Raw genomic sequence first — 24,843 nt, forward strand, 5'->3', positions numbered from 1 at the left:
CTCCGGGCCGCCCATCCCGGTCCCCCCCCCGTGTCCCCGTCCCCCGCGTGGCCGTCCCTGACCCCCCGTGTCCCCGTCCCCCCCCCCCGTGTCCCCGTCCCCCGCGTGGCCGTCCCTGACCCCCCGTGTCCCCGTCCCCCCCCCGTGTCCCCGTCCCCCGCGTGGCCGTCCCTGACCCCCCGTGTCCCCGTCCCCCCCCGTGTCCCCGTCCCCCGCGTGGCCGACCCTGACCCCCCCGTGTCCCCGTCCCCCGCGTGGCCGTCCCTGACCCCCCGTGTCCCCGTCCCCCCCGTGTCCCCGTCCCCCCCGTGTCCCCGTCCCCCGCGTGGCCGTCCCTGACCCCCTCCGGGCCGCCCATCCCGGTCCCCCCCGTGTCCCGTCCCCCGCGTGGCCGTCCCTGACCCCCCCCGTGTCCCCGTCCCCCGCGTGGCCGTCCCTGACCCCCGCCTCGCCACCCCGCCGGGCCCATCCCTAGCAGCCGGCCCTCCACTGGCGTCTCTTCCCGCATGACGGTCCCAGGCCGGCTCCCACCCGAGACCCCGCACACCAGCACGCGCCATCCCCGCTCTCCCCACGGGCTCGGGTGTCTATCACGTCCCGAGAGCGTGGCCTTTTCCAGAGAGATCCATCCATCCTGGCCTAACCCCTCCTCCACCGGGACAGACGGACACCCACCCCTGGCTTCTCCACCCACACCGCGGGAAGGTCAGGCCGGCCCACCCTGCCTTCCTCCAGCGTCCCAAACCAACGGCTTTTTCTGCCAGGACAGAGCTATTGTTTTGGGAAGATCCTGTGGTTTGCGGTTTGGGATTGGCAGGGGATGGGCCCGGTGAGTGCAGATGGAGCAGAGGTGGACGGATGATTGGTGAGCGATGGCTTTTATTGAATACCTGTGTCCAAGGGTTCTCCTGTTGAAGGGCACCGTGCCTGTGTGAATAGATATATTCACACATTCTCACAGATGCCCAAATGGAGGCCCTCAGGAGATGGCCCCAAGGCCACACAGTTGATGTGAAAATCTATGGCATGCCCCTTCTCCAGGAGCTCAGTTTTCTGTGACTGAAATCAAGATGTTTACCAGGCAGCCCCGGCGGCCCGCGCCTCTCCTTCCTCACGTTCAGGCCATCTTACATGACTTGGGCAGCCCAAGACCTTTATGGATCATCGCCTCCCCCTCCCAAAGGCGGTGGCTCCCAGGCCCCGTGGGGTGGGACGACAGCTCAGGTGGAGTCCCCATTCACGCAGGGAGCCTGGAGGGGCAGAGGCTGGCCCTGGGAACCTGCTGTCCTCCAAGCAAGCTGCAGGTTCTGGACTACATCCCGCAGCTGGGCCTGAGTCCGCTCCATCTCGGCCAGGCGATCGTGCTGGGGAGGCAGGGGGGAGTGGGTTGAAAGGCCGAGTCTGCGTCTCCTCAACCCTACTTCCCACCGCACAGACGGCCCCGGGGCTCCCGGAGGAGGCTCACCAGACTTGGCGGCCCGTGGTCTTCATTGCTTGGAAGACCTTTGTCCTTCAGATCCAACTTTGAGGTCCTGTTGGAGGTCAAGGGTTAGGAAAGAAGGTCAGTGGCTTCCAATGTGGAATTAGATTCAGAAGGCAAGAACTGAAGGGGGGGGGGCGAGGCCTAAGTGTACAGAAGAGTTGATCAGAGCCAGGTGTGATGGGATGGAGGGACCCATCAATCGACACTTGGAGGCGGAGCTTGACCAGTTTGGGGCGGGATCCTGCCTGACTGAAGACGATCCCCCCCCCCCACTGAGGTCTCTCAAGCCCACCTAGAGGGGGCTGATTGAGGGGTGGGGCTGGGGGCCTGAGCAGGCTATGTAGGCGGCCTGCCCAGGGGGCGGGGCCACGTGGATGGCCCTCCCAGGGGCGGGGCTTCCAGTGCCTGGGCCAATGTTGTGGGGAGGGGGCGTGGCCGCCGCAGGCACTGCCTAGGGAGCGCTCATTGGTGGATGGGCCCGTCCAGGGGCGGCGCTAGCGGGGAGGGCGGGGCGCACCCAGCTCGCAGCCGGGAGTCCAAGTCCCGCAGCTGGCGGCACAGCTGCTCCTGCTGCTGGGCCAGGGCCCCGAGTTCGGAGCTCAGCGACTCCACCTGGCGAGACAGCGCTTTCTGTTCCTCACGCAGCGCGGCCACCTCGCCCTGTAGTTCAGCCAGCTGCGGGAAGGGGGCGGGGAACAACAGCTGTAATCTCGCCCCTTCCTCTCACCCGCAGTCTTGAGTTATGGTCGCCCTTCCTAGTCGGGAGAAACGGAGCTCAGAGAGGTTTAGGCTAGACCTGGGGTCACACAGCACACGGAGCTCAGTACCGGCGCTCAGTCTTGCCTAGCCTTCAGTCCGCTCTCAGGGCGGGTCCAGTCCCCCGCCTGCCGTCCACCCCCGGGCTTCAACCCTCGCCAGGATCTCACCTTGCCCACCGGTCGGGGCTGGCCCAGCGCCTGGTCTCGATCCCGCGGCTGGTCCAGCTGGCGCTGCCAGGGCACCGACGGCTTCCGCGGCAGCGAGGCGCAGGCCCCGGTCCAGGGCCGGCCGCGGGCCGCGGGCCCCGTGCGCGGGGAGCCCCTGGGCCTTGGCCGGGGCCCCGCAGAGGGGCGGCGGCGGGCCGGGCGGCGGGCCGGGACGCTCTGCGTGCGCTGCACCGGCCGCGGCCGCGGCGGGGGGCGGGCCCAGCTCCCCGCGCCCTGGAAGCTGCGCAGTGACTGGCTCTTGGAGATGAGCGGGGTGTGCTTGGGCAGGTCTCGGGGCGCCAGGAAGCCGGGCTTCTCCCCTGCGGAGAAGCTGGGGGCGGCCCCGGGAAGGTCAGACCCTCAACTAGTCCCTGAGGACCATCCCCCCTCCCCATACCGACCTCTGGCCGGACATGACCCTACCCCTGACCTTTGACACCTGCGACCTCACCCATGATCCAGACTTCACCCTGTCCTTAAGTGCGCCAGCTATTGGAGCCACAGTTCCACTCTGTTAATTAATTGGCTAATTGGAGATAGCGTCTCTCAGATCCGTCTGCCCGGGCTGGCTTTGAACAGCTCTCCTCCGATCTCCGCCTCCTCCCTAGCTAGGATGACAGGCTTGGCCCACTGGTGTCCGGCTTCAGCGGACCCTTGGCCTGACCCTAATTTGCTCCCTGACCTGATCCTACCCCTAACACCAGACCCCAATCTACTGAGAAAATCTCTTCCAGCTCCGGGTGGATTATGGGTCGGGAGATCCCAAGGGTGGGGGTTAGAGTGGGAGCAGGGCTGGTCCAGGTTGGTGGGTGGGGCCTAGTTGTTTCTGAAGCCGGGTTGGGTCAGAGCCTGACAGTTATGATGCAATGACCAATCGGTGAACACTTGGAGGCAGAGCCCAACCAATCCTGGAAATGTCCTCCTGTCTGATGGAAGTCTGACCTTGGGTCCCCACAAGCTCATTTTTTTGGGGTGGGGGGCTTGAACTCGGGGCCTGGGCGCTGTCCCTCAGCTCTTCAGCTCAAGGTTAGTGCTCTACCGCTTGAGCCACAGCACCACTTCCGCTTTTCTGGTGGTTTATTGGAGATCAGAGTCTCACAGACTTTCCTGCCTGGGCTGGCTTTGAACCAGGATCCTCAGATCTCAGCTACTCAGATCTGAGTAGCTAGGATGACAGGGGTGAGCCATTGACGCCCAGCTCCCACACACACTCTTGATTACCACCAACTCCATTCAAACATCTAAGATCAACCCGAGGCCTGTTGTGTCTCTCTCTCTCTCTGACCCCAGAGATCTGATATGACTGGCTTCAAGTCTGCTATGACTGCCTGTCCTCTGATCACGTGATATTCCAAAAGAGACCCCGTCTCCTTACACATCTCCATCCCTAGCCTCTGCGACACTGACCCTAACATGCCCTGTCCCTTCCCCTCCCATCACCCATCTTCACCCCTGACCCTGGACCCTCATCGGAGCATGACACTCCCTCTCCCGCCCCTCCTGACATCAGAATCCGGAAGACACTTGAGGTTACCTGCACTGGGTCTGGGTCTGAGGCGGCGGCAGATGCATGGGCACAGACACGGGCACGGGCCGGCCCTCCTGGATGGCTCTCAGGATGGTAGGCAGTGGCTCCAGGTTGTCACAGGTGGTCTGGGAGGCGGAAAGCGGAGGGCTGCTTGGCAACGTCTCTGGGCTCAGAGGGAGGCTCCCAGCTTGAGTCCCTCCCCCTCCCCTGCATGCGGGTTCCGGGCTCAGGCCACACCTGGTCGAGTTCCGCGAAGATGGTACAGAGCTGGGCGTGCAGGACTGCCAGCTGGAGAGCCAGGTCGCCACTGGCCTGGTACCCACTGGGTGCCGCGTCAACATCTACCACAGCTACTTGGTCGAGGAAGCGCTGCATGGCGGGCCCGTGGCCCTCCAGGAAGCTGTTCATGAAGTCCATGTAGGCTTCCTTCTCACCAAATCTGGGATAGGAGCCAGGCTGGGAGAGTCAGGAGAGTCACACGCTACTGGGGTCCACTTCCCCGCTCCCCGGCACTCCCCTCCTCTCCGGCTTCCTGGCACCTACGGGGCACGGTTGGCCAGGTTCTGTATGACTTTGGCAATCAGCGTGAGGGTTCGGGCCGGGCCAGGTGCTGGATGTTCTGCAGTCAGGCCGAAGAGGCTGGGTGCCAGGATGGCGGGACACAGGAGTCGCAGGAAGAGGGAGGCGCATACCAGTCTGGGGCCCAGCGTGTGAGAACCTCGTGCTTTGCATGCCTCTCGCCAGCCTGAGAACACAGCGCTCAGCTCTGCTGGGAACCAGCTGGGGACAGAAAAGGCAGTGGTGAGAGGAGGAGACCATGGGCCTATGATCATGACTGAAGTGGGCACCGGTGGTTCACACCACCGGCCACTCAGGAGGCTGAGATCTGAGAAGCCCAGTTAGAAGCCAGCATAGGCAGACACGCTCAAAAGCTTCGTATCTGCCAGGTGCTGGTGGCTCACACCTGCAATCCTAGCTACTCAGGAGGCTGAGATCTGAGAATTTACAGTTCAAGGCCAGGAAAGTCTGTGAGATTCTTTATCACCAATAATCCACCAGAAAACCAGAAGTGGCACTGTGGCTCAAGTGGTAGAGCGCTAGCCTTGAGCTGAAGAGCTGAGGGACAGCGCCCAGGCCCCGAGTTCAAACCTCATGACTGACAAAAATAAAGAAAAGAAAAGAAAAGAAGCTGGGCGCCGGTGGCTCACACTTGTAATCCTAGCTACTCAGGAGGAGATCTGAGGATCACGGTTCAAAGCCAGCCCGGGCAGGAAAGTCTGGGAGACTCTTATCTGCAATAAACCACTAGAAAACCAGAAGTGGTGCTGTGGCTCAAGTGGTAGAGTGCTTGCCTTAAGCTGAAGAGCGCAGGGACAGTGCCCAGGCTCAGAGTTCAAGCCCACGACTGACCAAAAAATAAAAGAAAAGAAAAGAAAGCCAGGCACTGGTGGCTCATTCCTGTAATCCTAGGCCGAGAACTGAGGATCACAGACGGTTAAAAGTCAGCCCGGGCAAGGAAAGTCCGTGAGACTCACCTCCAATAAACCACTAGAAAACTGGAAGTGGAGCTGTGGCTCAAGTGGTAGAGTGCTCACCTTGAGCTGAAGAGCTGAGGGACAGCGCCCAAGCCCAGACAGAGTTCAAGCCCCACGACCAACCAAAAAAGAAAGAAAAAGAAAAAGATGGGGCTGGGAAGGTGGCTCAGTGGTGCAGTGCTTGCCTTGCATGCATGAGGCCCTGGGTTCAATTCCTCAGCACCACATAAGCAAAAAAAAAAAAAAAAAAAAACGGAAGTGGTACTGTGGCTCAAGTGGTAGAGTGCTAGCCTTGAGCTGAAGAGAAAAGAAAAAGAAAAAGAAAAGAAGACTCTTGTCTAATCAGCATAAAAGCTAGAAGAGGAGGTATGGCTCATGACTCAAGGGGTAGAACACCAATCAGTCTTGAGTGAGCAAGAAAAGTGAAATTTCAAGGCCCTGAGTTCAAACCCTAGTACTGGCACATGCTTGGGTACATGGATGTGCACGTGTGTACATGCATACACATGCACACACACAAATAGTGAGTGGCAAAGATCATAAGGTCAGGAGTCAAACGTGTAGGATGTTTTGTGCCATCTAGCATGGTTTGTGCCAGAAAATGATTCGTGAACTGTGTAGGCTCTTTTCCCATTGAACATGGGGTCTGGGTTCTAGGATTGGTGGCATCTAGAACAATATAATGCTTGGGGCTATAGGTTCCCATGGGGGCAGGGCTTATACTGTAGTGATTATGGTAACTTCTGGAGTCTCTAACACTTAGAATCGGGCCCATAGGGCACGTGGAGGCAGAGGTCAGGAGCTTAGGATGTAGTTCTAATTGGAAGTGAGATTTTATTAAATTTTTTATTTTTCTTTTTTTTGGGGGGGTCCAGTCATGGGGCCTGAACTCTGGGCCTGGGTGCTGTCCCTCAGCTCTTCAGCTCAAGGCTAGCCCTCTACCACTTGAGCCACAGCACCACTTCCGGCTTTTTTCTTTTTGCTTATGTGGTGCTGAGGAATCAAACCCAGGGCCTCATGCATGCAAGGCAAGCGCTCTACCACTGAGCCACCTTCCCAGCCCTAATTTTTTATTTTTCATCTTTGGTGAGGATCTAGGGACTTGAACTGAGGACCTTTAGCTTTTTCCCTCAGGCTGGCTCTTTTCCACTTGAGCCACAGCTCATAATTCTGTTTGTTTTGTTTTGTTTTGTTTTTTTGTCGGTTGTGGGGCCTGAACTCTGGGCCTGGGTACTGTCCCTCAGCTCTTCAGATCAAGGCTAGTGCTCTACCACTTGAGCCACAGCGCCACTTCCAGCCTTTTCTGCTTATGTGGTGCTGAGGAATGGAACCCAGGGCCTCATGCATGCAAGGCAAGCACTCTACCACTGAGCCACCTTCCCAGCCCTGTTTTTGTTTTCGTTTTTACTGGTTAATTAGAGATAAGAGTCTCCTGGACTTTCCTCCCCAAGCTGGCTTCCAACCACCATCCTCAGATCTCAGGCTCCTGAGTAGCTAGGATGACAGGCATGAGCCACCAGCACTCAGCATTCTAGTTATTTTTGAGCTAGGGTCTTGCTTTCTTCCTGGATTGGTCTATTTTAGCCTTCTTGTCTTACCTAGAGTAAAAGACACATCAGTACACCCATCTCTCAATTGAGAAGGAATCTCCTGACCTTTTCTGCCTGGATTGGCCATCCACCTTAATCCTCCAGGTGGAGTCACTGATGCCCAGCAAACAGTGAATACTTAATGACGTATAACTATGCCCCTAATATTGCACCAAATAATTGGGTGCCCTTCATCCTATCTGGTGACCTTCATTGGGGGAGGTTCAGGTTACCACCCTGGCTTAAAGAAGGGGTGAAGTCAGGCGCTAGGGCTCTGATTCTCACTTGTAGGAGTGGACGATGATTCCAAAGACCTCCTCGCAGCTCTTTTGGAGTCTGGCCTGGTGCTCTGGTAGCTCTGAGGCTGGGCATTTGCTGGGGTCCACTTCACAGTCCTCCGTGGAGGCACAGAGACATCGCACGACTCGTCCTGTAGCCAACACAGAGAGACCAGAGCCCTGATGACCTCCATCCACCACACCCCCATCTCCAACTTACTCCCCAGGCATATATAACAGCAGTGGTGAGCTCCCAGCTCTCCACCCCGTTGTCCCCCAGATCCAGATCCCAACACCCTACAGTACCACCCACTACCACGATCCAGGTGAGCAGGAGCCTCCTAGACCTTCTCTGGGGTGCTCAGGCCCAGCTCACCCAGGGTCTCCTGGAGGTAGTCGTGGGCCACCAGCTTCATGTACTCATCAATGGCCTTGGTGGCTAATGTGTTTTCCCGGAACAGCAGCGCCTCACGCCCTCCACAGCGTTCCAGCTCCACAGTGCCCAGGTCCTGCACCAAGGCCTGAGCCGAGGGTAGAGAAGCAGACTGAGATGAGGCCCCGCCTCGCTCTCAAGGTGCCCGTCCCAATAGGTACGGCTCAGGCCCCGCCCCCAGCAGCTGGAGCCTCGCCCCTCATTCGTATGGCTCAGGCCCCGCCCCACGCGGAGCCCCGCCCCTGACGGGTTCCGCTCAGGCCACGCCCCTGATAGGTCCAGTGCAGGTCCCGGCCCCGCCCCCGGCAGGCAAGGCTCGGTACCCTCCTTCCCCAGCCCAGCCCCGGGGGTTGGTCGGTCCACCCCGGCCGAGCGTCCGCGCTGCGGCCCCGGGCCTCACCTGCGCCTGGCCCGTGGCCCGCAGCACGCGCACCATGGCGGCCGCCAGCTCCTCCTTGGCCTGCGCGGGCAGCACGGGCTCGAGCGCCCCGCAGAGGCGCGCGTAGTGGAAGGTGAGGAACTCGGCCAGCTCCTTGTAGCGCTCGGAGGGCCGCACGCGCAGGCGTCGCGCCCGGATCCGCGCCCGCAGCGCGGCCCCCGACGGCGCCCCGAGCAGCGGGAACCAGCGCTCCACGCCGGCGGCGGGCGCGCGGGGCGCGCTCAACTCCTCCAGCGCCAGCGACACCCGGCCCAGAGCGGCGCCCGCGGGGCCCGCGCCGCGCAGCCGCAGCGACAGGCGGCGGGCGGGCGGCAGCGCCTCGAAGTGGAAGCGCTCGGCCCAGAAGAGCGGGCCCGGGCCGGGCCGGGGCGCCGTGCGCGCCAGCAGCGCGCCGTCCAGCCACAGCTCGGCGCGCGCGCCCGGGGCCCCCGCCGCCGCCCGGGGCAGCCCCTTCGCCTCGTGCACCCACACGCTCAGCCACGTCTCCTCCCGCTCCGCGTTGTCCTAGGGGCGGAATGGACAGGGATGGGGGAAGCTTTCGTTGGCGCCCCCGGGAGAAGCAGGGGTGCGTCATGGAGATCCAGAGGATCCTGACTCTTCCGGGAGATATAAAGGGGTGGGGACTGAGTGGCGGGGGGGGGGGGAGGTCTTGGAGACTATTTGGTAGGCAAGACATTGGGGCAAATAGTTCAGAGGCTCACGCCTGTCATCCCAGCTGCTCAAGAGGCTGAGAGCTGAGGATTGCAGTTGGAAGCCAAGCCCATGCAGGAAGAGGCCCTGAGACTCTGATCTCCAAGTAACCACCAGAAAGTCAGGAGAGAGAAAAAAAGAAGTGGAGCTGGCCGGGCGCCAGGGGCTCCCGCCTGTCATCGCAGCTACTCAGGAGGCCGAGACCTGAGGATCGCGGTTCAAAGCCAGCCCTGGCAGGAAAGTCCGAGAGCCTCTGATCTCCACTGAACCACCAGAAAACCGGAAGAGAGCGCCAGCCTTGAGCTGAAGAGCTGAGGGACAGCGCCCAGGCCCCGAGTTCAAGCCCCAGGACTGACAAAAAAAAGTGGAGCTGTGGCTCAAGTGGTAGAGCTCCAGCCGTGGAGCCAAAATTTTAAAAAACGAATTCAGGGACAGTGCCCAGGCCCTGAGTTGCAAGCTCCAAGACACACACACACACACACACACACACACACACACACACACACACACACACACACACACACACACGTGTGTAAATAGTTCAGGGTCCGGTTTGCATGGTAGCAAATGGAAAGGGAGGGGGGCGCTTGATTTGGGTGGAGTGGGAGGGGCGTGGCATCATGCTGGGCGGGGCCTGTGGTGGGCGGGGCCTGTGGTGGCGTGGCCCGGCTGTGGGCGGGGCTTCGCGTGGCGCCTCCCCCCACTGACCTGGCTGGGCTGGAACTGTCGGCGCAGGTCCTCTACCCATCGATCTCTCTCCGCGCCGGATCGGCAGGAGAAGCAGCGGCTCCCGCCCACCCACGTCACCTGCGCGTGGAGGCGGGAGGGGGGGTTGTGTGTGAATGATCCACGCGTGTGTGGTCGGGCGGAGCCACTCTCCGGGGGAGTGGGATCCAGGAGGACTTACCTGGAAGCAGTAGGGCTCCCCCAGGAGGCTGGGGTGCAGCGGCCGCACCCGCACATCCCGCTCGGCTCCCAGGTCCAACTCGGAGAGCATGGAAAGCGACTCTCTGGATCCCAGAGTGCTGGGAGGTCTGCGGGGCAGGGGGTGGGGTGAGCGGGGGAGGGCAAGGGGATCCAGCGGCCCTCCCTCCCGCCCTCCCTCCCCGCAGCCCGAGGGGAGAGGACGAAGGACTGGAGTCCACATTACTGTCCTCGGTCTTCTGGGGCTAGACCCAGCTCTTTCTGGTTGGTTCCAGCCCTTTCCAGCTTGGTTCTCATTCTTCCCAAACTTGACCTCATTGGTGCCTGGCTTTCTGAGCTCTAGTCACTAAGTCTTTCCTCGCGTCCCTGGCGGCCTCTTGGCCTCTGTAGCTCTCGGTTCCTTTTTAGTGGGCATGCTTTCCCCCCCCCCCCCGCCCCTGCCCTCCATTTCTAGCTAAGTTTCCATTCGTCCCTCAGGTCTTCGTGGAAGAACCCCTTCCCTGATTGCTGCTGGGCTTTAGGAGCGTTCCTCCTCACCCGTGTCAGGTAAGTGCTGTCTTCTCTCCAGGGGTTTTTGTGGCCCTTGTTTCCTCCTGACCCCGGGCAGAGCACCCAGGAGAACACAGCAGGAGGAGAAGGAGGGGAGACCAGGTTGGAGCCCCTGCAGGCCCTTACCCATCCCGGAGAGCATTGGCTCCCAGTTCCAATTTGCTCTTTTTCTTCTCTTTGATTCTCTTCAGCAACCCCTAAGGGAAGGGGAGGTCAATGTGAACTAGACAGAACAGAAGGACTCCTGTGTAGACCACTCTCCCAGGGGGGACCCCTGGCTTGGGTTTGGTTGATAGCCCAAACCCAAACTCAGACTGTACTAACAGAAACTTAAAAAAAACATCTGGACGCCACTGGTGGCTCACGCCTCCTCAGGAGGCTGAGATTTGAGGATCGCAGTGGGAAGCCAGCCCAAGGCAGGAAAGTCGGTGAGATTCTCATCTCCAATGAAACACCCAAAAGGTAGAATGGAATTGTGGCTCAAGTGGGAGAGCACCAGCCTTGAGGGGGGGGGAGAGAAAAAGCCCAGTGAGAGAGTAAGGCCCCGAGTTCAAGCCCAGACAGGGAAATTCTCTCCACAGCCCGACGAGTGCCACACAGCAGAGACAGAGGCTCAGAGAGGCTCAGCAGCCGTGCCAGATCACACAGCAAAAGTTCCCTTGCAGGTCTGAGCACCTGGGAGTCCTGGGTTACCTCTGCCCGCATTCCACCCTTCCCCGGTGGCTGTCTTACCCGCACATTGTGAACGTGGTTGGAGCCAGAAGCTTCTAGACTGGGCTTCCCCAGGGTTCGATCTGTGGGTGGTGTCAGAGTTAGGAGGTCAGGGCTTGGAATCCTCGTCTGTCCTCTCCTGTCCTGCCCCACTTGGGACAGATTCCACACCCTCAGCCTCCCCACCTCCCCCACTCACCTGGTTCCCTCAGTTTCCCCAGGAAAGCTTGTGTACTGCCTTCAGAGCTTCCGCTTCCGGCCCGGGGCCTCCTCCGGGGACTCTGTTCTCCCATGGGTGGGGAGGGGAGAGAGAGAGAGAGAGAGAGAGAGAGAGAGAGAGAGAGGTGGGCTCAGCCCCTCTCCCATCCCACCCCTGCCCGCCTCCAGCCCCTCCCCTCTCAGTCCCCCCCTCACCTCGTCCTCTCCCCCAAGAAGCATCAGCCTTCCATCCAGCAAGGTGAACCCTCCGATGTCCCAGACGGCCACGTCAGGGCTGGGGGCCTCGGGGATCTGTGACACAGGTGGCTCTGGCTGTGGCTCCAGCTCGGCCTCTGGGAAGAGGAGGTGGAGTTGGGGGGCCTGGGAGCCCCTTTCTTCTTGCTCGGGGCACCCTCTTCCCTTCAAGGAGTCCTTACCCCGCAGGCCTCCCCGTACCACATCCCGTGGCTCTATCAACCCTTCCGACGCCACTATTTAAGAGGCTGTTATGTTTATTACCTAGTAATGTTACTTAGCATTAATTACCACGAACATTAATTCCATTTATATGAACACATTCATATTTGCATCGGCATTAGCATTTATTACTGGGTATATTAATTATTATTATTATCATTGAGCTGGTGCTGGGGCTTGAACTCAGGACTTGGGCACTGTCCTTTTTTTTTCCACTCAAGGCTGTCATTCATCCACTTGGACCACAGCTCCACTTCTAGCTTTGTACTGGTTCATTGGAGAGAAGAGCCTCATAAACTATCCTGCCCAGGCTGGCTTCTAAACATGGTCCTCAGATGTCAGCCTCCTAAGCAGCTAGGATCATAGGTGTGAGCCACCAGCTCTTGGTGATATATATATATATAGATATAGATAGATAGATAGATAGATAGATAGATAGATAGATAGATATAGATAGATATATGTACTTTTTTTTTGGGGGGGGTGTCAGTCCTGAGCCTGATCTATGGGCCTGAGTACTGTCCGTTAGCTTTTTAGCTCAAAGCTAGCACTCTACCACTTGAGCCACAGCACCACTTCCAGATTTTTCTGCTTATGTGGTACTGAGGAATGGAACCCAGGACCTCCTGCATGCAAGACAATCGCTCTACCACTGAGCCACCTTCCCAGCCCCTAAAGGATTATTATAACCGAGCCCAAAGCCAGGCACAGTGGTTCACTCCTGCCATCCAAGCTACTCTGGAGATAGAGCTAGGAGAATGGAGAGTTCAAGTTAGCCCAGACAATGGTAATGAGATTCAGTCTCCAAAACAATACTTTAAAAAAAAATAGAAGCAGGGGACTGGGAAGGTGGATCAGTGGTTGAGCGCTTGCCTTGCATGCATGAGTCCCTGGGTTCCATTCCTCAGCACCACATATGCAAAAAAGCTGGAAGTGGCGCTGTGGCTCAAGTGGTAGAGCTCTAGTCTTGAGCTGAAGAGCTGAGGGACAGTGCCCAGGCCCAGAGTTCAGGCCCCACGACTGAGAAAAAAAAAAAAAAAAGAAGAAGAAGCAGGGGGCTGGGAAGGTGGTTTAGTGGTAGAGTGCTTGCCTTGCACGCATGAAGCCCTGGGTTCAATTCCTCAGTACCACAGACACAGAAAATATTAGAAGTGACTCTGTGGCTCAAGTGGTAGAGTGCCAGCCTTAAGCAAAAGCAGCTCAGGAACAGTGACTAGGCCCTGAATTCAAGCCCCAGGACTGGCAAAAAAAAAGAAATGAAAAAAGAAGCGGAGCTGGGTGCTGATGATTCACATCTCTAATTCTAGTTACTGAGGAGGCTGAGATCTAATGATCATGGTTTGAAGGCAGGCCAGCCAGGGGGAAAAAAAAAAATCCAATAAACCAGCAAAAAGACCAGAAGTGGAGTTGTGGCACCAACCTTCAGAGATAAAGCTAAGGGACATTGATTGCCCAAGCTCTGAGCTCAAGCCCTAGAACCTGCACAAGAAAAGATAACATTAAACAAACAAAAAAAACAACTACAGACACAGCCCAACACAAGGCCCTAGGTTCAATCCTTGGCACTGAAAAATCAAAACTAAATGCAACTGAAAAACAACAAATCAACCCTGAGGCCCAGAGAGGAAGAGTGACTTGCTCAGTATCATAATACAACCTCGTTTGTTAATACTCAAACTGAGCTTCAAACTCAGAATTCTAACAGTGTACAAAACACAGGGCTGGGAAGGTGGCTTAGTGGTAGAGTGCTTACCGAGCATGCACAAAACCTTGGGTTCAATTCCTCAGTACCACATACACAGACAAAGCTGGAAGTGGCCTGTGGCTCAAGTGGTAGAGTGCTAGCCTTGAGCAAAAAACAAAACAAAACAAAAGCTCAGGGACAGTGCCCAGGCCTTGAGTTTAAGCCCCAGGACTGGCAAAACAAACAAAACCCAGAGGCTAGAGCCCTTGTTTCCCTGCAGAGATGGGTAATCTACTATGTAAAGCATACTAAGTTTAAGACAAGAACACAGAATTTCTGGGTAGGGGAGGGCTCTTCCTTGGGGAAGAGGAGGTGAGGGGCAGAGGGCCAAGGAAGGCCCACATTTACATTAATTTGCATCAATTTGCATCAATTAGATCTTGAGCCAGTTGGCTTCTGTGGTGCAGGGAAGGTGACAGGGAGAGAGTCCCATCTACAACTCTGAGATGAGCAAGGTCCCAGGAAGGAAAAGAAAGTACTAGAAGGGCTCAAGAGAGCAGAGGCTGGAATGGAAGACCCCAAAAGAGCATAGTGCAGGATTTGGGGCAATGCGGGGGTGGAGGAGGTAGGAGTTGGAGGAGGTGTTTAAGCAGCGGAGGATCGAGTCTGCTTGTTAAAAGCTCCCTCCCTCCCTCTCTCTCTGTGTATTCTACACAAAGGGTGAAAGAGGTGCCTCAGCAGAACTACAGGCTGCCTGTGGTGGCTCACGCCTGTCATCCCAGCTACTCAGCAGGCGGAGAGCTGAGGATCTCAGGTTCGAAGCCAGCCCACGCAGGAACGTCTTAAGACTCATCTCCAATGAACCAGCAAAAAGCTGTTTGTGGGGCTGTGGCGGCTCAAGTGGTAGGGCACTAGCTTGAGCACAAAAGCTCAGGGACAGTGCTCGGGCCCAGAGTTCAAGCCTCAGGAAGGACCGGCCAAACATACAACAGTAATAATACAGACAAGGAGATGCTGGGTGTGGAGCACTGAATGGAGGAGGTTCCCTGGCCTTTCCTTAGGGCCGACACCCCCTGTTCACAGTCTCCCCTGGCTTCCCCCCTTCCCCTCACTTTAGGTGGCAAGAAGGAAGAGGGCTAACGGGGGCCCCGCCACTTCCTGTGGGTCTGGTGTTCTCCCCACAACTTCCTGTGTCTAGAGAGAGCTCCATGTTCTAGGGGCAGACAAAGATGAAACTCGAGCATCCGGCTGCCCGGCTGGGCCCAGCCCCGGGGAAGGGAGCACCGTACCTGGAGGGTCTGGCTCGGCCTCAGGCCCCGGCGAGGGGTTCTTCGGCCTCCCCCACAGGGTCCTGGAGAGCCGCAGGCGACTGGTTCCAGACTCCTTGGGGGGTGCAGAGAGCACCCGACGGAACAGGGAGCGACGAGCTGGCTGGCTGCTCACGGGGGGCTCCGGGTGGCTCAGTGCCCTCCCCCAGCCGGCCAGGAGACCCCAGCGGGATCCCGCAGACCCCTTGTCCCGGGCACCTCCTGTGTGCCAGCGGTAGGGTGCCAGCGGAGAGGGGGCCCCTGGCTGGGTGGGGGAGTCCTGGCTTGGCGGTGGTGGGTCCATGGGTGGAAGTCCTACAGGAGGAGGAAGAGAAGATGACAGTCCCGCTGCGTGTCTGCCCACAAGCCATCCCCACCTTACCCTCCTGTCGGTTCCAGCGCTGCCTCCCAGTGAGCTCATGTGGAAAGGGGCTGGGGGTCCCCTCTTACTTGCTTTTTTTGAACCTTCAATCAGCTCCAGACTCTGCAAGCGCCTTGTACCTGCTTTTGCTTCCTCCCGCTGAACCCCAACTCCACGTGACCCTGTCTGTCCGTCCCACTGACAGTCGGGGACAGGATGCGGGGCAGGGGTGGAGGGAGGTGGCAGCGCCCGATTCTAGAAACAAGGGCTGAGGCAGCAGTTTTTCTCTCCGTGTCTCTGTCTCTCTCTGAGCCCCATTGTCTTCCCTGAGAAATGGTCGTATGGTAGAACAGGGGAGTTCTCATTCTCTATCCAGAGTGTAGATAGATTTACCTGTGATGAAAAACTGTTTGGTGTGTGTGTGTTGGTACTGGGGCTTGAACTCAAGGGTCTGGCAATCCTACTTGGCTTTTGCGTTCAAGGCTGGTGCTCTACCACTTAAGCCATAACTCTACTTCTGGTTTGTTTTCTTGCTGGTTAATTGGAATCTCACAGACTTTCCTGCCCAGCCTGCCTTCTAACTATGATCCTCAGCCTGCCTTCTAACTGTGGTCCTCAGATCTCAGCTTCCTGAGTTGCTAGGATTACAGGCATGAGTCATGGTTAACTGGTAGCACTAGGGTTGTTGTTTTGGTGGGGTTTTTTTTGTTTTGTTTTGGCTGTTTGGCTGTTTCTGGGCTTGACCTCAGGACCTGGGCTGCTTGTGTTCAAGGCTAGCACTCTATCACTTGAGCCACAGCAGCACTTTCGGCTTTTTGTGTGTATGTGGTACTGAGGAATCAAACCCAGGGCCTCCTGCATGCTAGGCAAGCACTCTACCACTAAGCACATTCCCAGCCCAGTACTGGTTTTGAATTCAAGCCTCACACTTGCAAGGGAGGTGCTCTACCCTGTGAGCCACACCCCCAGTGCTTTTTACTTTAGTTTCACATTTTCTGCCTGGGCTGACATGGATGGGATCCTCCTACTTATGCCTCCTACGTAGCTGGGGTTATATGTCAGACTCACTGTGCCTGGCCAGAAAAAAGCAAATTTGTTTATTTGTGTGTGTGTGGTGCTAGGGATATAAAGCCCAGGGCCTCCAGCATGCTGGGCACGCCCCCTAGCACGCAACCCCACCCTACAGAACTAGGCCACGCCCCTCACACGGAGCCACGCCCCTTAGATCTAAGCCAAGCTTCTTAGCATCCAGCCACGCCTAGTGTGGAGCCACGCCTCTGAGCAGTGAGCCCCGCCCACCACCGCCGAGCCCCGCCCCTGAACCACTCCTCAGAATGGAACCAAGCTTCCCAGGGCTGAGCCACACCCCCTCGCGTGAAGCCACGCCCCCAGCAGGGAGTCACACCTCGGGGGCCCTAGGCCACGCCCCGTGTCGCTGAACCAAGCTTCCCAGCGCTGAGCCACGCCCCTAGCGTGAGGCCACGCCCCCTAGCCCCTAGCCACAGCACCAAAGCCCTTGGACTGGAATTTCTGCCTCAGGTTTTGCTTCTGGGCCAAAGGAACTCAAATGCTCGCAAACACAGACAAGGTGTGAACAGAAATTCTGTGGCTCCTGTTGTTTTATTGCAAGTCTGTGGCTGCGGTAGGATCACCCGGGGTAGCGCCTTCCAGGGTCTCGGACAGACTCTCCAGACTCTCCGAGTAGCTCTTAGTTAACAGTCTAGAAGAGACGAGGCGGGCGTGAGACTGAGCGAAGGGGTGTGGCTTGGGTCTGTCCTCCCTCAAAGGGGTGGGGCCAGGCCCCAAACGAGGGAATGGGTGCAAAGCTGGCTGCAGGCCAGGGTGGGCAGAGCAGACACTTAGAATACCGGAGACGCGAGAGTTACCCGCGTGATCCCCTCCCAACCCACCAGAAAGCGTTTGTGTAGGGGTCAGAGGTGAGGCCCAGGCCTGGGTGCGCTGGGAGGAGGGCGGTAAGGCATACAGGAGGGTCGTGATTTGGATCTGGAGAGATTGTGTGACCCCCAGGAGTGACTGGTCAGGGGGTCAAGGGGTCAGGGGGCCGCTGCAGCCTCACCTGGATGAAGTGCGGCCAGGTGCGTAGCAAGTGGAAGAGGGCGTCGCCGGGGCAGTCGGTGCCGCGCCGGAGCTGGCGGTGCCCGAGCAGCTTGTAGTCGGGCCGCAGCAGGCCGGCACGCGAGGCGCACCTGGGGAGCCCGTCCCGCACGGTGCGCAGCGCGGCTGCGGTGGGCAGGCTCGCCGTATAATCGCCTATGAAGGCCACGCCAAAGCCCCGGAAGTTGTAGCCACGCGTGTGAGCTCCCACCCAGTGCCAGCCGCGGCCCTCGTTCACGTAGCCATCGGATCCCACCACGAAACTGCAAGAGCGGACCGAAGGGAGGCACCACAGCGTGTGGAGGAGGCCCCGTCCCCAAGTCCTGCCCCCTCCACCTGGGGCCACCCGCACCCCTAGGTCAGCGCTGACCCACCGCACCTGTCCCGGTTCAGCTCAGCCCCGAAAGTCCCCAGATCCCGCCGGTGGGGACTGGCCCAGCCTGCCGGCATCAGCGCCGGCCACGCCTCCTTCCACCTGTCCCCAGCCTCGTCTTGAACAGATCTTCAAGTTCAACTTCATCCTCGGATGAACTTGTCCCCAGGTTCATCTCTTTTGCCAAGTTCACGGCCCTTTTCTGTTTCGGGCCATCTCCGTCCTATGCCACACCCAGACCCCACCACCGGTCCTGCGTCTTCCCCTCCAATCCCAGAATCTCCCACTGGTTAGCTGTTTCTGGACCTAGTGAAGGCCGCGCCCCTCATCTTGACCACGCCCACTTCGAGCTCAGCCCCACCCACCAGCTCTATTCTTGCCGTTGACCACGCCCACTCCGCCTGCTAAACCACGCCTGTGCACTCTAAGCTCGTCTTCTAGCTCCTCCTCCCACTACATTCAGCCGGGCGGACAATCGCCGACCGGCCTTACTTACCATCCAGTCTCCTCTAGTCTAGACCCGCCCTTCCACTCGACTCATCCCCGCCCACCAACCCTACTCCAGTCTTTAAGCCCTTCATTCATGCACTCCATTCAGCTCTCCCACCCTGCATACTCTTGTCTGCTAGCCAACCCACCCAGTCTTTGTCTGCTACCTAGTGCAGGGCGGGACGGCGCAGGCTCAAACAAGTAGATCTACTCTACTCAGCCCTGCCCATGTGTCTACTCAGAACCGCCCCTAATCCCCCTTCATTGGCTGCCGGCCCCACCGCCCAGTCTACTCTTGCCTGCCTGCCACGCCCATTCCACGCTTGTCTGCTGGCCCCGCCCATCCACTCTCCTCAGCCCCACCCACCTTTCCCTCCTCACCAGCTGCCAGCCCCACCTGCCCAGTCTACCCTGGTCTGCTGGCCACGCCCATCACCAGTCGACCTCCCCCACTCTATTCAGCCACACCCACCCGCGCACGCGCGCACGCGCGCACACACACACACACACACACACACACACACACCTCTGCAGACCAGCCCCACCCACCCACTCCGCTCAGCCCCTCCCGCTGTCTTTCTTACCCCTGACCACGCCCATCACGCTACTCAGCCCCGCCCACTCAGGCCGAGCCCGGCCCCGCCCACCTGTAGCCGACGTCGTCCCAGCGGCGCACGTCCTGGTGGAAGCGCTGCACGGCGCGCAGGCTGGCGGCGCAGCGCACGAAGCTGGCGCAGGGCTGCGCGGGCTCGAACGTGTGATGCACGAAGAGGAACTCGAGCGGCAGCTGCAGCGGCGTCGGGCGGCCCCGGTACGGCGCGGCGCCCCAGCGGCAGCGGGGGTGGATGGCCGGGCACCCTGCGGATGGACAGGCACCCAAGGCTGGCATCCCGCGGGGAGCGGGCCTTCCCCTCGGCCCCCCGCCGTCACCCCGCACGGGGACCCCCGGACCGCGGGAGTCATGCCGTCCCACAACGTCCAGATCTGATCTCTTTCCCAGATCCCCGAACCAGGCCCACGGAAGGAAAAACAATAATAACAAACATCAGCTAGGTGTGGTGGGACATCCGGGTCATCCCAGCGCCCAGCGGGCAAACGAGGGGAGATGGCGAGTTCGAAGCCAGCCTAAGCTTCCTGGCACTGACAGCCAAAGGGGGCTCTGACTGAACTCTCCGGTCGTGTGCAACTTCCTAACCATCCGGCCAATCCAAGAAGTTGCAGTGGCTTGTTATTTTCTTTTTCTTTTTTGCCACTCCTGGGGCTTGAACTCAGGTCTGGGCGCTGTCCCTGAGCTGCTTCTGCTCAAGGCGAGTGCTCTATCACTTGAGCCACAGCACCACTTCTGGCTTTTTCTGTGTATGTGCTGAGGAATCGAACCCAGGGCCTCATGCATGTGAGGCAAGCGCTCTACCACTGAGCCACCTTCCTAGCCTGGTGCAGTGGCTTTTATGCAGCTTTTCTAAGATAGGCAAGATTCAGAGAGGTGAAGCGTGGAGCCTCAAGATAGATGCACAGATGTAGCTGCTGGCCCAACTCCTGGCTGAACCTCCGTGTTTGCTGAGCCGCTGGCTGGAATGCGCTGGCACATAATTGTCTATGCATATACTCCAGCCAGTGTGGAGCTCACGGGCCCTGGATGGTAAAGGCCCAGTCTTCAGTTTGGTGTAACTGGGAGGTGCTGGGAACATGGAGGAGGCTTAGCCTAATGGGCAGAAGTTGGTCATCGGTCATGTTTTAGGCTCAGTCCCAGGACCAAGGGACCAATGGTACAGAGACTGAAACCTACCACACCGCAAGCCCAGACAAACCTTTCTTCTTTTTAAGTTTCTTTGTCTAAAGTATTTTGTGACAGTCATGGAAAACTGACTTAAAAAAAAAAAGGATCTGGGCGCTGGTGGCTCACACCTGTCAACCTAGCTACTCAGAAGACTGAGATCTGAGGCTCACGGTTCAAAGCCAATCTAGGCAGACTCTGAGCTCCATCCAATAAACCACTTCGAAAAAGCCGGAAGTGGTGCTGTGGTCCAAGTGGTCGAGTGCCAGCCTTCAGCACAGACAGGATCAGGGACAGTGCCCAGGCCCTGAGCTCAAGCCCCAAGACTAGCCAAAAAAAAAAAAAAATCAGATCAACTCCTGTTCATCCTTGAAGGCCCAACGTCAGCATTTTCTCGTGCGTACTGAGCCACTGTCCCCGGATCCTCCTGATGGAGTGGGGTGGGAATGTCTGATTCTGAGGGGCTGAGCCCCAGGGCGGGGGGGGGGGGGGGGGTGTCTTACCTAGGAAGGCCTCGGTGAACTCTTGGGAAGCATAGCTGGCCACCTGGGCCAGCTGCTCTCGGCTCCTGTTGTGTAGCTGGGGGTGTCGGGGCTCCAGGCTTTGCAGCAGAAGGAGGGCCCCCCACACCTGCTGGGCCAGGTTGGGGGCTGAAATCAGAGCCGCGCCTCTCTGCCGCCGGAAATTGCTGCGGAAGCCCGGGTCTCCGTCCACGCCAGCCCCGTAGTACTGTCCCAACAGGAGGCTGAGCCGGGGCCGGGGCGGCGCGAGGCGGCTCAGGTGATCCCCGAGGAGCACCCCGTCCAGAGCCCCGTTGAGGAAGGCCATGGTGAGGGGGGCCGTGGGGGGGTCGAGCAGCGTGAAGTTCTGGGGGGAGGAGAGCCGGTCCCAGCAGCCCTCAGAGCCCAGGCCGGGCGGGCTCGGGGTGGGGCGAGGGTGGAGGAAAGCCAGGCCCAGCTCCGTGGCCAGGGCGGCGGCCAGGAGGCTGTCCACGGCGGCGGGGGGCTCGGCTCGCTCCCCCAGCCAGGTGACATTGGCAGAGTCGTTCCTGAATCCCGCCGGGGTGTCTCCTCCCGTGTCCCCCAAAGGCACAGCCCTGCGCCCCTGCTGCCCAGCCTCCAGCCCCAAGAGCAGAGGCCTTAGAGCCACGGTGGAGCCGTCGGGGGCCAGCAGCACCCCGCGCTCCTGCTGGCCCTGAACCTCGTGCTGGGCCACACGGTCCACCAGGGCGCGCAGCTCGGCCCCCAGAGGGTCCAGGTGGAGCGGGGAAGCCCCGGGGCTCACAGAGTCCCGCAGGAACGGGGGGAGGCCACCGGGGGGTCCCGCGGACAGCAGCACCCGGACAGAGGCAGCTGGGCCTCCTTCCAGCTCCTTCTGCTCCAGCTCGGCCATGGCCTGGATGATGGAGTCCATGAGCAAAGGCAGAGAATCTATGGGAAGAGACAGCACGTTCACCCAGCGGTCCAGCCTCAGTGCCAGGATGGTAGGGGGGCGCAACGTGGCGTGGCATCGGGTGAAAGTTGGCAGGGGGGGAGTAGGCCGCGTGGGGGCTCACGGCGGTGGAGGGCTGGGTTAGGAGTGAGGTGTTGGTCATTGGCAAGGTTTACTGAACATTTACTGTGTCTCAGGTACCACTGTCACAGACCGGCCTAACTGAATCCTCCTGGAAGCCCAGAGAAGTGAAGATACCAGCTTAAGGCTACACAGCTAGGAAGCAGCAGAAGCAGGATTCGAACCCATAGATTTGCTTGTTTTGGTCAGTCGTGAGGCTTGAACTCTAGGCCTGGGCGCTGTCCCTCAGCTCTTCAGCTCAAGGTGGGTGCTCTACCACTTGAGCCACAGCACCACCTCTGGTTTTCTGGTGGTTTGTTGCAGGTAATTTCATGGCCTTTCCTGCCCGGGCTGGCTTTGAACTATGATCTCAGCCTCCTGAGTAGCTGGGATGACAGGCGTGAGCCACCAGCACCCAGCCAGGAAGTTTTAATAGCCAAATCCTGCATTGAAAATCCCGACCCTTCTTCAGAAAGTTCATTTTATTCTTGTTTTCTAACTTTCTTCTTTTCTCCTTAAAACTCTCTAAGAAAGCCAGGCACTGGTGGCTCACGTCTGTCATACTCACTACTCAAGAGGCTGAGATCTGAGGATCAGGTTCGAAGCCAGTTCAGGCAGGAAAGTCCATGAGACTCTTATCTCCAGTTAACTAGAAAAAAAAAAAAGCCAGGGCTGGGAAGGTGGCTCAGTGGTAGAGCACTTGCCTTGCATGCTCGAGGCCCTGGGTTCGATTCCTCAGCACCACATAAGCAAAAAGCCGGAAGTGGCGCTGTAGCTCTAGTGGTAGAGCTCTAGCCTTGAGCTGAAGAGCTGAGGGACAGCGCCCAGGCCCAGAGTTCAGGCCCCAGGACCAGACCCAAAAAAAAAAAAAAAAAAGCCAGAAGCAGAGTCGTCGCCCAAGTGGTAGAGCACCAGCCTTGAGTGGAAAAGGCCAAGCCAGAGCATGAGGCTCTGCGTTCGAGTCCCGGTGTTGGCTTAAACAAAACAAAATACCACCTCTTCTTCTGCCTCTTCTCCTCACTGCACTTGCTAAGTCCTCAGACCAGAGCTCTCTGGACAGCTGGGGCTCCTGCTGTCTCTGGTCCTGGCCCACATGGAGGCCCAACACTTCTGCTGAGCCCAGAATGCACCGCCCCGCCCCCCCCCCCCCCCCCCCCGCCTCCAACCTACCTGCGCTTCCACCTAGCCACGGCAGTAGGACTAGCAGGAAGCAGAGGCCGCCCCCAGCCATGCTGAGCTCCAGCTGGCCTTGGTGGACAGCGCTGCGCGTGCTGGAAAGAGACAGCCGGGAGGCACCCTGCCCGGCCTGCTGCCCTGTCAAAGTCCAGGGGTGAATGGCACAGTTGTTCCCCCCCCCCCCCGCCCCACTCCCCGGGAGCTCCGTGGCCTAGGCCAAAGGTCATCTGGGCCTCAAGGTCTCCCCTTCTCCTCTCCCATCCTCCCTGCCTGTCAGGATGTCGTCGGGAGACCAGGCCCAGCACGGTGGCTCACGCCTGTAATCCCAGCTGCTCAGGAGGCTGAGGTCTGAGGACTGCAGTTCAAAGCCAGCCCGGGCAGGAAAGTCCATGAGAGTCTTATCTCCAATCAATCCCCAGAAACTGGGAAGTGGCGCTGTGGCTCAAGTGGTAGAGTGCTCGCCTTGAGCTGAAGAGCTGAGGGACAGCGCCCAGGCCCAGAGTTCAAGCCCCATGACCAACAAAAAAAAATGGAGCCGTTGCTTAAGTGGTAGAGCTCCAGCCTTGAGGACAAAAAGAAATTGCTCAGGGACAGCACTAGGCTCTGAGTTCAAGTTTTAGGACCAGCTAAATACACAAGAGGAAAAAGAGAAAAACAAAACGAGGAGCTACGAGGCCAGGTATAGACTCCTACAGTCTCTGTCTCTCTGTCCCTGTCTCTGTCTCTCTGTCCCTGTCTCTGTCTCTCTCTCCCTCCCTCTCTTTCCTTTCTTTTTTTTGGCGGGGGGGGGGGGGGAGGGGGAGGCCTGGTCGTGGGCCTGAACTCTGGGCCTGGGCGCTGTCCCTCAGCTCTTCAGCTCAAGGCTAGCGCTCTACCACTTGAGCCACAGCGCCACTTCCGGCTTCTTTTCTTTTTGCTTATGGGGAATCGAACCCAGGGCCTCATGCATGCAAGGCAAGCGCTCTACCACTGAGCCACCTTCCCAGCCCCTCTTTTCTTTCTTTTTTTGTGCCAGTCTTGTGGCTTGAACTCAGGTCCTGGGGGCTGTCCCTGAGCTATTTCACTCAAGGCTGGCGCTCTACCATTTGAGCCACAGCTCCACTTCCAGCTTTTTTTTTTTTTTTTTTTTTTTAGTAGTTACTTGGAGATGAGTCTCACCAATTTCCTGCCCGGGCTGGTTTCCAACTATGATCATCAGATTCCGGCCTCCTGAGTAGCTGGGATTACAGGTGTGAGCCACAGTGCTCGGCTCAACACCATATTTCTTATAGGCTCTACCTCCTCCTACAAGTGCCATGGGCTGGGTTTGGGGGACATTCGGATTCAAACGATAGCAAGCGAGGCCGGCCAGGCCCCCTACGTCCTGTGCTGCCAGAGCTCAGGCTCAGGAAAGGACTGGGGATTATTGGGTCTGCTCAGCCTCAGTCCATAAAGCCCAGAAAGGTGCGGCCACTCCAGCTCTTCATCTGTTCCCGCTCCTGGATGGGGTTGAGAGCGGATGTTGGACCTGAGCCTTCGGATCCTGGTTTTATCCCAGGAGCCAGTGTCTAGACTCACCTTGCTTGATTGTGAACGATCCCCTCCTCTGGGTGCTTGTGGCTGAGTTCTTCTCTGGGTACTTGTGGCTGAGTCCCTTCTGAGTGGAATGCCCACTCCTCTCGGGGTCTTATAGCTGAGTTCTCCTTGCTCCTCCTGCCTTCCCCTCCTGAGTTGCTATTACAGGGGTGTGCCACAAGCCTCGGCCCAGGTCTTTTCTGCAGGCTCCATGTAGGTGAGCTGCTCCCCTCGTGGGCCTCCTGCCCCAAACCAGAGTTTCCAGAGCTGTTCCAGGCCTGGGAAAGCCCGGCCTGACGCAGGCCGGGGCCTCCCCCAGGGCTCCACCCACAGGGGACGCACCCATGGGGCATAGCTGCCAGGGCCGACTTCCTGGGGGACCAGCCACCCCCTTACACAGAGCCAGGTCACAGTGGGGCCTCAGGAAGAAAGTCATGGAATGGGGAGTGAGAGGCAGTTTCCTGGGGTCTGGGAATTGGGGGGTGGGAGGCCTCCACCTTCTACGGCCATGGGCAGAAAATGGGCACCAGACTGAGGTCTGGAGGATCTCAGTTCGAAGCGAGCCCAGGCAGGAAAGTCCACGAGATTCTTATCTCCAATGAATCAGCAAAAAGCCAGAAGTGGAGCTGTGGTTCCAGGGGTAGAGCACCAGCCTAGAGA

At 58.7% G+C, this 24,843-nt stretch overlaps 3 protein-coding genes across 6 annotated transcripts in view; 1 reads left to right on the forward strand and 2 right to left on the reverse strand.

The window, feature by feature from the left end:
• Positions 1-862: 862 nt before the first annotated feature.
• Positions 863-15,355, reverse strand: LOC138817725 (RAS protein activator like-3-like). 3 transcript variants are annotated; one of them, XM_070008340.1, is made up of 18 exons: positions 15,245-15,355; positions 14,773-15,105; positions 11,539-11,675; positions 11,324-11,405; positions 11,146-11,207; positions 10,540-10,610; positions 9,848-9,974; positions 9,649-9,747; positions 8,212-8,754; positions 7,755-7,899; positions 7,386-7,530; positions 4,520-4,756; positions 4,214-4,415; positions 3,983-4,101; positions 2,410-2,779; positions 2,001-2,158; positions 1,466-1,532; positions 863-1,364 (listed from the first exon to the last, which is right to left on the reverse strand). In XM_070008340.1, the coding sequence occupies exons 2-18, from the start codon at positions 15,092-15,094 to the stop codon at positions 1,221-1,223; spliced, it is 3,030 nt and encodes a 1,009-aa protein (XP_069864441.1). In that variant the 5' UTR covers positions 15,095-15,105; positions 15,245-15,355; the 3' UTR covers positions 863-1,220. The 3 variants fall into 3 exon arrangements, with proteins under 3 accessions (XP_069864441.1, XP_069864440.1, XP_069864442.1); XM_070008339.1 differs by having other exon boundaries at positions 15,241-15,355; XM_070008341.1 differs by lacking the exon at positions 15,245-15,355 and adding an exon at positions 15,173-15,210.
• A 1,411-nt stretch (positions 15,356-16,766) lies between these two features.
• On the reverse strand, positions 16,767-24,435 carry LOC138817727 (N-acetylmuramoyl-L-alanine amidase-like). Of its 2 annotated transcripts, none has more exons than XM_070008345.1 (5): positions 24,187-24,435; positions 20,406-21,332; positions 18,776-18,986; positions 17,229-17,529; positions 16,767-16,871 (listed from the first exon to the last, which is right to left on the reverse strand). In XM_070008345.1, exons 2-5 carry the CDS (start codon positions 21,313-21,315, stop codon positions 16,860-16,862), a joined length of 1,434 nt encoding a protein of 477 aa, XP_069864446.1. In that variant the 5' UTR covers positions 21,316-21,332; positions 24,187-24,435; the 3' UTR covers positions 16,767-16,859. The 2 variants fall into 2 exon arrangements, with proteins under 2 accessions (XP_069864446.1, XP_069864445.1); XM_070008344.1 differs by lacking the exon at positions 24,187-24,435 and adding an exon at positions 22,624-22,730.
• The window catches only part of LOC138817726 (ultra-long-chain fatty acid omega-hydroxylase-like), a 31,040-nt gene continuing 29,104 nt past the window's right edge, over positions 22,908-24,843 (forward strand). The window contains exon 1 of the mRNA XM_070008343.1: positions 22,908-23,308. The gene's annotated coding sequence lies outside the window, so the exon portion shown is untranslated. The remainder of the gene's footprint in view (positions 23,309-24,843) is intronic.

This window comes from Dipodomys merriami, unplaced genomic scaffold, assembly GCF_024711535.1.
Source record: "Dipodomys merriami isolate MVZ:Mamm:240054 unplaced genomic scaffold, mDipMer1.0.p SCAF_70, whole genome shotgun sequence".
Classification (NCBI taxonomy): domain Eukaryota; kingdom Metazoa; phylum Chordata; class Mammalia; order Rodentia; family Heteromyidae; genus Dipodomys; species Dipodomys merriami.